General features: G+C 43.7%; 1 protein-coding gene across 3 annotated transcripts in view; it reads left to right on the top strand.

Annotated features, from left to right (window-relative positions):
* The window catches only part of LOC115206479 (kinase suppressor of Ras 1), a 58,922-nt gene that overhangs the window by 18,426 nt on the left and 26,456 nt on the right, over window positions 1–14,040 (top strand). The window contains exon 1 of one of the 3 annotated variants that reach the window (XM_029773520.1): window positions 11,117–11,263. The exons of the other annotated variants lie outside the window; for them this stretch is intronic. Within the exon in view, the coding sequence (XP_029629380.1) occupies window positions 11,261–11,263 (3 nt within the window). The 5' untranslated portion in view covers window positions 11,117–11,260. Of the gene's footprint in view, window positions 1–11,116; window positions 11,264–14,040 lie in introns of those variants that run through there. 3 annotated transcript variants of the gene reach the window in all.

Genomic DNA, 14,040 nt, shown 5'->3' with positions numbered 1-14,040 from the left:
CGCAGGGCGCAGCAGGTGTTTATTTGTAAAGGACCACAGGAGGAGGCAGGTAGCTGGGTCCAGGGGCAGGCAGAAGGTCATACACAGGGGGTCCAAAAAGGCAACAGTACAGGCAGGGAAAAGGCTAGTAATGTAGTCCGGGAGATCAGGCAATAAGTAGATAACAGGAAATCTGATAGGCTAAAGTACAGGCAGGGAATAGGCAAAAGGCGTTGTTAGTGAGGTATGCAAAAAATGATCATACACAGGAGGAGCCAATCACGGGAAAAACAGCGCTCTGAAAGCCGTGTGTAACAAAACAAACAATACCTCACAATGATGGGGTGCAAAGAACTGAACTAAATAGTGTGTGATAATGACATACAAGTGTGTGAACAGGTGATCAGAATTCAGGTGATTGGGATGTGGAGAGTGAGCTGCATTCAGGGGATCTAGGTGTTTGAGAGTGTGAGCTGGAAAGTGAGCTGCATTCAGGGGATCGACGTGTTTGAGAGTGAGCTGGAAAGGGAGCTGCATTCAGGGGATCGACGTGTTTGAGAGTGTGAGCTGGAAAGTGGGCTGGAAAGTGAGCTGCGTTCAGGGGATCTACGTGTTAGAGGGTGTGAGTTGGAAGCAGACGTTACAGTAAGCAGCAAATTCCAGTGAGAAATGCTTAGTCTGAAGCCATTCGGCTATGGGTTTCACAATCCTATAATAACGTTACAAGTTAAATCACCTTAAAAAGGGTTTACTTACAACCTCTGGGGTATAACATGTTGGGCAAAGTGGTATAGGAGAGTCTGACATATAACCCATAACTTGAGTTCAGTGTTCGCCAATGAGAATTAAGAGGGGCCTAGCTTTGTCAACGATTTTTATAACTTAACCAAGATAGACCACAGCCTGTCGTTTCCAATGGGAACAAATTAGTCATAGTGGGCAGAACAAGCAAGGAAGTGGGCAGAGCCAAGCACGAGCTAGAGAGATTCTATTGGCGCGTTCTTGCATACATATGCATATTTTGTTTATGGAAAGCCTCTGTGTGCGTGTAAAATCCATCTTGTTCCATCTTCTCCCACTGCCAGCAAGTGGGCTTACTCTCTCTACCATATTTGGTAGTGAGTGGAAACACTAAGCGGATGCTTCACATTGATACATCCGGTGAAATATCTGTCTCATTGTTCTATCTGTGGCTTCGTCCTTCATGACTGGGAAAGGCCTCGATTCTAGGCCGTAGGAAATCCTACAGTCTAGTCTCAAGTCATCAAGTTTGTGACTCAATTCAGACTCGTGTCCACAATTAATGAAGTCTTGAGGTATTGCTCACCTGAGGTAGAGTACCTCATGATAAGCTGTGGACCACACTACCTACCAAGAGAGTTTTCATCTATATTTTTCATAGCTGTTTATTTACCACCACAAACTGATGCTGGCACTAAGACCACACTCAACGAGCTGTATAAGGCCATAAGCAAATAAGAAAATGCTCATCCAGAAGTGGCGCTCCTAGTGGCTGGGGATTTTAATGCAGGCAAACTTAAATTAGTTTTACCTCATTTCTACCAGCATGTCACATGTATAACCAGATGAAAACAACTCTAGACCACCTTTACTCCACATACAAAGACACGTACAAAACTCTCCCTCGCCCTCCATTTGGCAAATCTGACCATAATTATATCCTCTTGATTGCTGCTTACAAGCTAAAACTAAAGCATGAAGTACCAGTGACTCGCTCAATACGGATGTGGTCAGATGATGCGGATGCTACGCTACAGGACTGTTTTGCTAGCACAGACTGGAATATGTTCCGGGACTCATCCAATGGCATTGAGGAGTATACCACCTCCGTCACCGGCTTCATCAATAAGTGCATCGACGACATCATCCCTACAGTTACCGTATGTACATATCCCAACCAAAAGCCATGGATTACAGGCAACATCTAGACCGAGCTAAAGGCTAGAGCTGCTGCTTTCAAGAAGCGGGACACTAATCCGGACGCTTATAAGAAATCTTGCTATGCCCTCAGACGAACCAACAAACAGGCAAAGTGTCAATACAGGACAAAGATTGAATCGTACTACACAGGCTCTGACGCTCATCAGATGTGGCAGGGCTTGCAAACTATTACGGACTACAATGGAAAATCATCCGCAAGCTGCCCAGTGACGCAAGCCTACCAGACGGGCTAAATGCCTTTTATGCTTGCTTCAAGGCAAGCAACACTCAAGCATGCATGAGAGCACCAGCTGTTCCGGATGACTGTGTGATCACACTCTCCGTAGCCAATGTGAGCAAGACCTTTAAACAGGTCAACATTCACAAGGCCCCGGGGCCAGACGGATTACTAGGACGTATACTCAGAGCATGCATGGACCAACTGACAAGTGTCTTCACTGACATTTTCAACCTCTCCCTGACCGAGTCTGTAATACCTACATGTTTCAAACAGACCACCATAGTCCCTGTGCCCAAGAATGTGAAGATAACCTGCCTAAATGACTACTGCCCCATAGCACTCACGTCAGTAACCATGAAGTTGTAATGGCAGTCGTAGAGAGGGGACCAAAGCGCAGCATGGTAAGTGTTCATGATTTTATTTCACTATGAAACACTCGAACAAAAATAACAAAAACAAGCCAACTGTTCAGTCAGGTACAGAAAACTAAACAGAAAACTACTACCCACAAACACAGGTGGGAAAAGGCTGCCTAAGTATGATTCCTAATCAGAGACAACGATAGACAGCTGCCTCTGATTAGGAACCATACTCGGCCCAAAACAAAGAAATACAAAACATAGAATGCCCACCCCACACCCTGACCTAACAAAATAGAGAAATAAACCATCTCTCTCAGGTCAGGGCGTGACAGAAGTGCTTTGAAAGGCGCTATAGAGGGTAGTGCATACGGCCCAGTACATCACTGGGTCTTGCCCGGCTTAGGGGAGAGTGAGGAGGGTTGGTGGGGTGAAGGGATGGTCGTGAATGTGTGGAGCCACTCTCCTGCATTGATTACAAAATGTCTTCTCCAGACCACAAGAACAAAGGGGAACGGTAATACGTCATCATTTATTTACTTGAATAAAGGCCATTTTCAATTTTGGTTTTTAAGAGGCCAATTTATTACTTGACTTGACACTGAATTTGATATTTATAGGTCTAGAAGCATTTCAGTTGGCCATACTGTAAGCATGTGGATTGTGTGTGTGTGTGTGTGTGTGTGTGTGTGTGTGTGTGTGTGTGTGTGTGTGTGTGTGTGTGTGTGTGTGTGTGTGTGTGTGTGTGTGTGTGTGTGTGTGTGCGTGTGTGTGACTGTGTGTTTGTGTGTGTCTGTGGGTTTGTGAAGAAAGAGACAGCAACTGAGCAACTATGTAATGAGATCCCTGTTCAATCCCCTCTGAAAGGTTCAAGTACCCAGGTTAGTTTGGTTAGTTTGCATCCGACTTAGAGAGGGCAATCATGTTGGACTCCTCAGATTCCATGTACTCTGGACCAGGTCCATTTTGCCCTAAGCTGATGGGGACATCATTTTTGGGTGGCAGGTAGCCTAGTGGTTAGAGCGTTGGACCAGTAACCAAATGGTTGCTAGCTCGAATCCCGTCGTACTGCCCCTGAACAAGGCCGTCATTGTAAATAAGAATTTGTTCTTAAATGACTTGCCTAGTTAAATAAAGGTTAAATAAATCAAATGAAATAAACATGGCATAACAGTTTGTTATTCAAGAGAAGACGTTCCTGCACATTGCTTACTATAATTTCAGGACAGGTGTGGTTTCCCATCAATATCCAATGAAAATCTCCACAATAGGAGCAGCTTGTGAGCCTTTTAAATTTAAACATTGTTGAAGAACATGGTTAACTCCAATAAAGAACATGGTTAACTCCTCCAATGCAGAACATGGTTAACTCTTACGATACAGAACATGGTTAACTCCTCCAATGCAGAACATTGTTAACTCTTACGATACAGAACATGGTTAACTCCTCCAATGCAGAACATCGCTAACTCTTACGATACAGAACATGGTTAACTCCTCCAATGCAATGTAAGCATCCTCAGTGAACTATTAGTACCATCTCCCTTTATCTGTGTCAGATTGGATTTGGGTCTTTGTTTCTTTTGGACGGTAACATGCTTATGATAGGGCATATTTCATAGCAATTAAGGCCTTTGCTGGAAGCTGAATGCAGGCTTTTGTAGTTCTGCTCTGTCTCCACCCTTCCAGTTGGCAGTAGCAGCTTCACGGGAGAGTTTCTGCCACTATTTTGTCAGGACTAGTACAGACACAAAAACATTTCATCTGGTGTTTTTATAGAGACTATTTGTTCTGCCAATGGAAAATGAGCGATCACTTTTTACCGTCAATTTCTTCTCTCCAGGACCTGCATTTAGGACTGTCGTTGTACACTTTGGGTTCTGAAAACGACCCACCCCCAAACCCTATTGGTCTGTAGTCAACTCTTCATGTGATCCAATCCATGTTCCTGCTACTGTCCCTGGCCTCCAGCCATACCCCCCTCACTATACCCAGGCTTATGTTTAGGTGTGTTGTGTTTTTACTTTGTACCAAAATGGCAGAACATGTATGCATGTATAATGCACACCCAGCAGGTTTATGCAGATGATGCTATTCAGGAGTTGGCAACTGTCAAAAACAGAATAGGAGGATTCTGTTTTGTTATATACGTGTCCTGGCCCCACGTGTTGTCACTAATCTGTGTCTATCACAGACCAGTTTAACCTGCTCCTCTCTACCAAGCCCTCTTTGCAAATACAGCCCACTGGGCAAAAAGTAGTTGAATCAGCGTTATTTCCACGTCATTTCAACAAAACATTTAATGTGATGACGTTGGGAATTTCGTATTTTTTTCACCCTTTGGATTGCAAATCAGAGGAAGATTTTCAAAAAGTAAATTAATATTTAATCGCTATTTGTGATTTTATGAAGCCTGTGCCGGTGGAAAAGTATGTTGATGTGGGGCGCCGTCTTCAAACAATCGCATGGCATGCTTCTTTCACTGTAAAGCCTATTGTAAATCAGACAATGCAGTTAGATGAACAAGACCATAAGCTTTAAACTGATATAAGACATTTGTATTTACCTAAATGTTTAATATCCATCATTTGTATTATTATTTATTTGAATTGCGCGCCCTCCAATTTCACCGGAAGTTGTCGACAGGTGTCCCGCTGGCTGCAATATGAGAGATTCTGCAGAATCCTACAGAAAGGCTAAGATTACGTTTAAGATTAAGGCTAGCGAAATAAATACATTTAAAAAGTGTCACAAAAAGAAAGAGTGAGCCCCAGGAAAGAGATAGAATTAAAGACATAGTGTGGTATAGAGTTAGCGGATAGGTTGTAGTGTTTTCAGGGCCCCACACCAGCTAAAGTACATTCTCCTCTCTCTCGCTGACGATGAACACTCACCAAATCTGGCTCTGCCTGGCTCTAGCCCAGAATGTGCACAGTCAGCTGCTCCCCCCTCTGTCCCTGCCTGCCACGCTATTTATACACATGGTCCTGCCTCCCCACATACCACACACACACACACACTCACATGCATGGACGTAAGCACTCTCTCACACACATGCATGGATGTAGGCACTCTCTCACACACGCATGGACCTGAGCACTCTCACTCACACAGACACGTAACACTGGACAGTGTAGGATTGCCGCCACAGACTACAACACAGGGACGTACGTGGCTGAACTTCAGGCCCATAGCAGTGGATTCAACAGTTGGACTTACAGGGAAAGAGAGACAGAGAAGGTTTTGTCAAACCAGGATATAATAGTGTCAGAATAGTGTCAAACCAAGATATAGTAGTGTCAAACCAGGAAATAGTAGTGTCAAACCAGGAGATAGTAGTGTCAAACCAGGAGATAGTAGGGTCAAATCAGGAGATAACAGTGTCAAACCAGGAGATAACAGTGTCAAACCAGGAGATACCAGTGTCAAACCAGGAGGTAGTAGTGTCAAACAAAGAGATAACAGTGTCAAACCAGGAAATAGTAGTGTCAAACCAGGAGATAATAGTGTCAAACCAGGAGATCAACCAGGAGATAATAGTGTCAAACCAGGAGATAGTCGAGTCAAACCAGGAGATAGTCGAGTCAAACCAGGAGATAGTAGTGTCAAACCAGGAGATAACAGTGTCAAACCAGGAGATAATAGTGTCAAACCAGGAGATAATAGTGTCAAACCAGGAGATAATAGTGTCAAACCAGGAGATAATAGTGTCAAACCAGGAGATAATAGTTAAACCAAGAGATAACTGTGTCAAACCAGGAGATAACAGTGTCAAACCAGGAGATAATAGTGTCAAACCCGGAGATAGTTGAGTCAAACCAGGAGATAATAGTGTCAAACCAGGAGATAGTCGAGTCAAACCAGGAGATAGTTGAGTCAAACCAGGAGATAGTTGAGTCAAACCAGGAGATAACAGTGTCAAACTAAGATATAGTAGTGTCAAACCAGGAGATAATAGTGTCAAACCAGGAGATAACAGTGCCAAACCAGGGGATAACAGTGTCAAACCAAGATATAGTAGTGTCAAACCAGGAGATAGTAGTGTCAAACCAGGAGATAACAGTGTCAAACCAGGAGATAGTAGGGTCAAACCAGGAGATAGTAGGGTCAAACCAGGAGATTGTAGGGCCAAACCAGGAGATAATAGTGTCAAACCAGGAGATAATAGTGTTAAACCAAGAGATAACTGTCAAACCAGGAGATAACAGTGTCAAACCAGGAGATAATAGTGTCAAACCCGGAGATAGTTGAGTCAAACCAGGAGATAATAGTGTCAAACCAGGAGATAGTCGAGTCAAACCAGGAGATAGTTGAGTCAAACCAGGAGATAGTCGAGTCAAACCAGGAGATAACAGTGTCAAACTAAGATATAGTAGTGTCAAACCAGGAGATAGTAGTGTCAAACCAGGAGATAACAGTGTCAAACCAGGAGATAACAGTGTCAAACCAGGAGATAGTAGGGTCAAACCAGGAGATAGTAGGGTCAAACCAGGAGATAGTAGGGTCAAACCAGGAGATAGTAGGGTCAAAGCAGGAGATAGTAGTGTCACACTAAGATATAGTAGTGTCAAACCAGGAGATAGTAGTGTCAAACCAAGATATAATAGTGTCAAACTAGGAGATAACAGTGTCAAACCAGGGGATAGTAGTGGCAAACCAAGATATAGTAGTGTCAAACCAGGAGATAGTAGTGTCAAACCAGGATATAACAGTGTCAAACCAGGAGATAATAGTGTCAAACCAGGAGATAATAGTGTCAAACCAGGAGATAGTAGGGTCAAACCAGGAGATAGTAAGGTCAAACCAGGAGATAGTAGGGTCAAACCAGGAGATAGTAGGGTCAAACCAGGAGATAGTAGGGTCAAACCAGGAGATATAGGGTCAAATCAGGAGATATAGGGTCAAACCAGGACATAGTAGCATCAAACCAGGAGGTAGTAGGGTCAAACCAGGAGATAGTAGGGTCAAACCGGAGATACAGTGCGTTCGAAAAGTATTCAGATCCCTTGACTTTTTCCACATATTGATACATTACAGCCTTATTCTACAATGTATTAAATTGTTTTTTTACCTCACCAATCTACACACAATACCCCATAATGACATTTACATACGTATTCAGACCCTTTACTCAGTACTTTGTTGAAGCACCTTTGGCACAGCTATTTTCAGGTCTCTCCAGAGATGTTTGATTGGGTTCAAGTCCGGGCCACTCAAGGACATTCAGAGACTTGTCCCGAAGCCACTCCTGCGTTGTCTTGGCTGTGTGCTTAGGGTCGTTGTCTTGTTGGAAGGTGAACCTTCACCCCAGTTTGAGGCCCTGGCATTCAGGCCAAAGAGTTCTATCTTGGTTTCATCAGACCAGAGAATCTTGTTTCTCATGGTCTGAGAGTCCTTTAGGTGCCTTTTGCAAACTCCAAACGGGCTGTCATGTGCCTTTTACTGGGGAGTGGCTTCTGTCTGGTCACTCTACAATAAAGGCCTGATTGGTGGAGTGCTGCTGAGGTGGTTGTCCTTCTGGAAGATTCTCCCATCTCCACATAGGAACTCTCGAGCTCTGTTAGAGTGACCATCGGGTTCTTGTTCACCTCCCCAACCAAGGCCCTTCTCTCCATATTGCTCAGTTTGGCCGGGCGGCCAGCTCTAGGAAGTCTTGGTGGTTCCAAACATCTTACATTTAAGAATGATGGAGACCACTGTGTTCTTGGGGACCTTCAATGCTGCAGAAATGTTTTGGTACACTTCCCCAGATCTGTGCCTTGACACAATCCTGTCTCCGAGCTCTACAGACAATTCCTTCGACCTCATGGCTTGGTTTTTGCTCTGGCATGCACTGTCAACTGTGGGACCTTATATAGACAAGTGTGTGCCTTTCCAAATCATGTCCAATTAATTTAATTTACCACAGGAGGACTCCAATCAAGTTGTAGAAACATCTCAAGGATGATCAATGGAAACAGGATGCACCTGAGCTCAATTTCGAATCTCATAGCAGAAGGTCTGAATACTTACGTAAATAATGTGTTTCAGTTTTATTTGTAATTTTTTTTGCTTTGTCATTATCATCATTAAAATCAATTTTAGAATTGAAGGGGTCTACATACTTTCCGAATGCACTGTAGTAGGGCCAAACAAGGAGATGGTAGGGTCAAACCAGGAGATAGTAGGGTCAAACCAGGAGATAGTAGAGTAAAACCAGGAGATAGTAGAGTCAAACCAGGAGATAGTAGGGTCAAACCAGGAGATAGTAGAGTCAAACCAGGAGATAGTTTGGTCAAATCACTGAGGTAGGCTAACGTTGCGTCTAATTGAAAATAATATTATTCCCCACTCACAGCAAGAAAGCAGGTGCATGTAAATTGTAATGGATTGCAATGGATTGACAACATTGTTTTATCAACATTGTTCTGTTGAGTCCATGAATGCAAATGCACCACTGCATTTGTAAGCTCACTGGCATACTTTTATTTACAAAGCCATTTTGGGTTTACTACCATTTTATTTTGCCATTTTTATTGTTCAGAAATGCGGTGAGTACTCTTCGTTCGCAAGACTTTATCCTGCTAACTGTTCCAAATGTCCGAACTGAATTTGGTAAAAGGGCTTTTATGTACTCTGCGCCATCGGCTTGGAACGCCTTACAAAATACTGTTAAACTGGAAGAACTTGTCCCGATTGGTGTTTTTAAATCACTGATGAAGGATTTTGAGGCTGATTCCCTGACCTGTCAATGTTTTTAATTAGCTGTTTTATGATTTTGTTATACTCTTGTGAATTCTATGGTTTTTACTAGATTACTTGCAGTTTTTCATGTTGTCTGTTTGTAATTGTGTAATGACTTGGTGCTGCCTATCTTGTGAAATAGGCAGCACCTCTGCAGCACCTCTGGTGAAATAAAAAATAAAATGTACATTCTTGCAGAACAAGAATGTTTAGACTTTTCCTGTAAATCTGGTGAGCTGTTTTAAATGAATAGGTTAGACTACAAGCCATTCTCTACTTTAGCATCTGTGTGGACCATACTACCACAGCTCATCGGATGGGATTGTCAATTCACTCCATAAAGTTTTTCCCTCCCTATGAAAGTGTCCTGACAAAAATGGCCATTCATTTAGCCAGGGCTCCTCTCCATTCACTATATGACTCACAGTGCAGGAATGTATGCCTCATCACACAAAAAATGTCACCAGTCGGCTGACAGTCTCTGTTGTTGGGTACATTTGGGATCCGATGGGCTAAAAGAGCTAGCCTTTTCCCGATATCTATTTGTGCTGTCTTGCCAAGTCCTGGCGGTAACAATGACCATAGGAGTTAGGAAGACAGCACAAACAGATCTCAGACTAGGCTATAAAAGATCCCAAATAATGAACGCTCTTCTCCCAGCCCTCAGCCATTGTAAACCTGGGAGATATTAGAGAGAGGGCCACTGTTTCCACAGGAAGAGGTGAGGAATGGCCCTCAGGGCAGAGCCCAGATCAGACGTGCCTCTCTACCACATTTGCATGACTGGACAGTTTTGTGAAGAGGCAGTGATAACCAGGGGAAAAGAGTTGTGTTTAGTTAGCATAGCTTCACTTTTCGTTCCTATCAAATAATCAACAATTTTTATAAATATTTACTCATTTACTTGTATATAGCTACTTAAAGACTTGGGACTTTCTTGTGTACACCTTCAACTAATGGGAGATGTCAATATGTGTTAAGGATGATTTGGTATCAGCATGGGACCAGACTGAATCAACACATGTATGAAGAACCAGGGGTTAGTTAGTGTAATCTCAGGTCACTCCCCAAGGAGGACAGGAAGGAGGTCGGTTACAGCAGAAAAAGTACAAAGTACCTCAACAAATCCTCTGTTTCCTGTGCCCTTGTGGAAGATATATCCCCCTCCCACCTCCCCCCTCTCTCTCCTCCATCCTCCCTTCTCACTATCCTCTGTTATCTGGTCTTATGGCCAGCCTTTGTCTTATCTGGAGCATCCAGGACGATGGCCTGTGGAAAAATGCTAGTGTTCAGAGGAAGTGGAGGCAGTCTTCTGAGATTGGGTGGCAAAGCACTGATTAGTTATGGGTCTCTCCTCGTCTTCACAGTCCTGTCTGCAGGAAGGACTTCCTGAGCCATCAGAGACTGAGAAAGAGATATATGAATCAACCCCATAAAGTAGTCTCTATGGCTGTTAGACTTGAGGTCACTGCATTCTGCACAGACTGCCTATCTGTTTGGATTCTCTACTACTACTGTTTCTAGCAGTCTCCTATTCTACTGCAGCTGCTTTGTGGGGTTACTTGGGCCCCTGTGTTTGGCGGGTTGCCGTTGTGTTGGGCTACTCTGTATGGCTTCCCTATGACATTGTTGTGTATGTATGCCCAGGGCAGCATGGAGATGTTCTCTTAGGCCCAATGCCTCTGAGGGGGGAGAGAAGAGAGGTCAGGGGAGATCAACTGAGTTTACCATCACCAGTTGCTGATGCACCGCTTTGGCATGCCAGAAGCAGGAAGACAGACAGTCTGGCTATCTGGCAGAGCCTGCTTGGAAATAAAAGAGAGAGAGACAGAGAATGAGGGAGGGAAGGGAGTGGAGGAACTGAGGGAGGGAGATAAAAAAAACAGGGAGTGTGAGAGACTGCGCTGGAGAGAGGAGTTGAGTTCTCACAGTGTTTTTGACAGCGGTTTGGAGCACTAGGGATATCACTGGGACATTAGAGAAGAGGCTACAACACAACAGGGTCCATAAGGAGCACATGGTACGTACTATAGGAAAGCTTTAGAACAATCTACAGAAGGAAAGCCTTTTGTACAGCAACATGGCTGATTTTACCAGGTGTTTCCTTGTTTCCTGTTAGCTGCAAGTTTCTTACTAGAGAGTGACTTGTTTCCGCAGTGCTGATAGAGCTTAAGCTCTGTGTACGCTAAATTATTAACTGATAATACTGTGTTAGTACACAATATATGGGATTTAGTTGCACAGTGAAGATCAATGTTGTTTAGTCTGGCCTCTTTTAATGTGGGGATTTAAGAGGCGGTTGTTTAGTTTAGTTTGTTGATGTTAACAGGTTTTAGTATGCTTCCGTCTGTGTTTGTGCGTGTCTGTGTGTGTGTTCATGTGCGTTCCTTACTAAGTTTCTTTTTCTTTGTTTATAGTATTTCATTTCACTCCAGATACAAACTTATACATACGAACAACAATTTACAGACGCACACAAGCGATGACTTCATCTCCTCTGCCCAGACCCACATTCTCACAGCCCTATCCCTAGTGCCTGCGTTATTGTTTGCCACTTGGCCTTAAATTTATTCCATTTGTTTTTCTCAGTCACCGATACTATTTCAATAATAAATCCTTAGATTTTTCCCTTGTGGTAATGATTGACGGATTGATTTCCAAGTTTTTAGTGTACGTTTTTTCAAGATGAGAAGAGAATCGTCCAGCCCATTGGGTATCTCACTACACCTCCATAAGTTTCTATATGTATTCCAGTAGCTTCCAGTAGCTTGGCCGATGAATGTGTTCACCTCCTGGCTCACGTGTATGTTCTGGGTGTCTGGATGAGTGTGTTTGTTTGATGATTTATAGAAGGGGGCTTATCCTGGGTGTTATTAAATCCTTAAGAGTCTATTGATTGACCCACCCGTGCATCAATCTAAGTAACATCATAAAAAAATCTGTCAGTTTAAGCTAGCGATATCGATTTTTTAAAAGGGCTGCGTCTCAATCCGTCTCATCCACCTATGTTGGCCTTCCGCATCTGCGGGAGAAGGTGGCCGAGCTACAGCTGTGTTTGTCAGACCATGGGACATCTCTAAAATTGGTCTTCTAACAAAACGTCTGTAGCGTCCGAACGGTTTGGCTTACACAGTATGGAAATATGAGACTCTTACGAACACTATCAGGAATCAAGGTAAGACCCAGATGCAGACACGTTGAATCAACAATGGTTTAATAGTCCAAGAGGCAGGCAAGAGACAGGTCAAGGCAGGCAGGGGTCAATAATCCAGAGATGGGGCAAGGGTACCGGTCGGTAGGCAGGCTCAGGGTCAGGCAGAGTGGTCAGGCAGGCGGGTACAGACACGGGACAGGCAAGGGTCAAAACCAGGAGGGTGAGAAAAGGAGAGGCTGGGGGAAAAAATGGAGCTGAAAGGACAAACGCTGGTAAGCTTGACAAACAAGACGAACTGGCAACAGACAGACAGAAAACACAGGTATTAAGTACACAGGGGCTAATGGCGAAGATGGGAGACACCTGGAGCGGGGTTGAGACAATCACAAAGACAGGTGAAACAGATCAGGGCATGACAAACACGAAGGTGTTCTCCATTTTGCTCTAAGACCCCCCCCAAGTGTAACAGGACTCGTCTGAAGGTAACACAATAATTAATGGAACTATGGAGGTAGTTTTGTGCCAACAAAAATAAGGGGTTAAATATGTATCCAAAAGAACAAAAGTATTTCCTGAGCTTTCATATATCTCCTGATATACGACAGACACTTCAAAACCTTACTCCTTATGATTTATTTTTTGCCATTTATGAATGTGTTATTCAATGCGTTTCCATGGGCTATAATAGTAAAGGCTTAGACTTTTAGAGGTTTAATGGGTGCAGGTGGGACATGGATGAGATAAGTGGTTTGTGTGTGTTCATGGTGTGCGTGGTCATGTGTCTGTTTGTGGTTAAGGGATCGTTTAGTTGAGCTGTTTTTGGAAATCTCTCTCTGGTTCTGTGTAGTCAGTCAGTCAGTCATTCGTTCTGTCATTATTAGGTTACGTCAAAACCAAACACAGCCAGTCATGACATGCCCAGACATGCTGACACCCAGCCTTTTCATACACTTTCAATTAGAAGTTCTGGCCTGCCCCACACACAGTATAATAACCCACAGCACACAGTGTGTGTGTCTCTCTCTCACACACACCTGCTGTGTGTGCTCTGCTGGCCTTGTGTGTGTGTGTGTACATTCAACAGATGAGTGAATAGTTGGACAGGTTGTACTGACTCTTGTCTCTGGCTGGCATGACAGTGCATTTGGTTGAGATTGTGTCATATAGTCCCAAGATAAAGAGTCTAAAGGTACTTTCAAACAAAACCATATCCCCATTAGACACCTTGCTTCCTGGTGAATTTCCAGCTCAGCTTGTCTTTTGTTGTGGGTAATAAGTCTGTCTGCTGATAAGAAGAAAGTGACTCCCTGGAGAAACAAATCATTCTATGGAGGGATTGAGTTCCATGGTAGACCATTGCCACCGCAATACATATTAAGTGCCACAGTGCTCACCGAAGAAGAAATACCTTAGGCAATAGTGATACCTGCTACTATAGGAAATATGTATGACAGGCAAAGAAGTAATCAGGTTTTAATGGGGAGGTTCCAGCCAGGGGCTTTGTATCCTGGGACTCTATCCATCTGCCCAGATACAGAACAGTAACCCTGGTCTGGCCCACTTCCACCCACTCCACCCTCACTTTGTTAACACTGGAATAAGTGGACACTTATCTAGGCCTCTGGTCCCAACCACGTCCCTTA

The sequence above is a fragment of the Salmo trutta genome, chromosome 13 (assembly GCF_901001165.1).
Source record: "Salmo trutta chromosome 13, fSalTru1.1, whole genome shotgun sequence".
Taxonomy (NCBI): Eukaryota; Metazoa; Chordata; class Actinopteri; order Salmoniformes; family Salmonidae; genus Salmo; species Salmo trutta.
The sequence above is the reverse complement of the archived record's forward strand: the minus strand, read 5'-3'. Positions and strand labels throughout refer to the sequence as shown.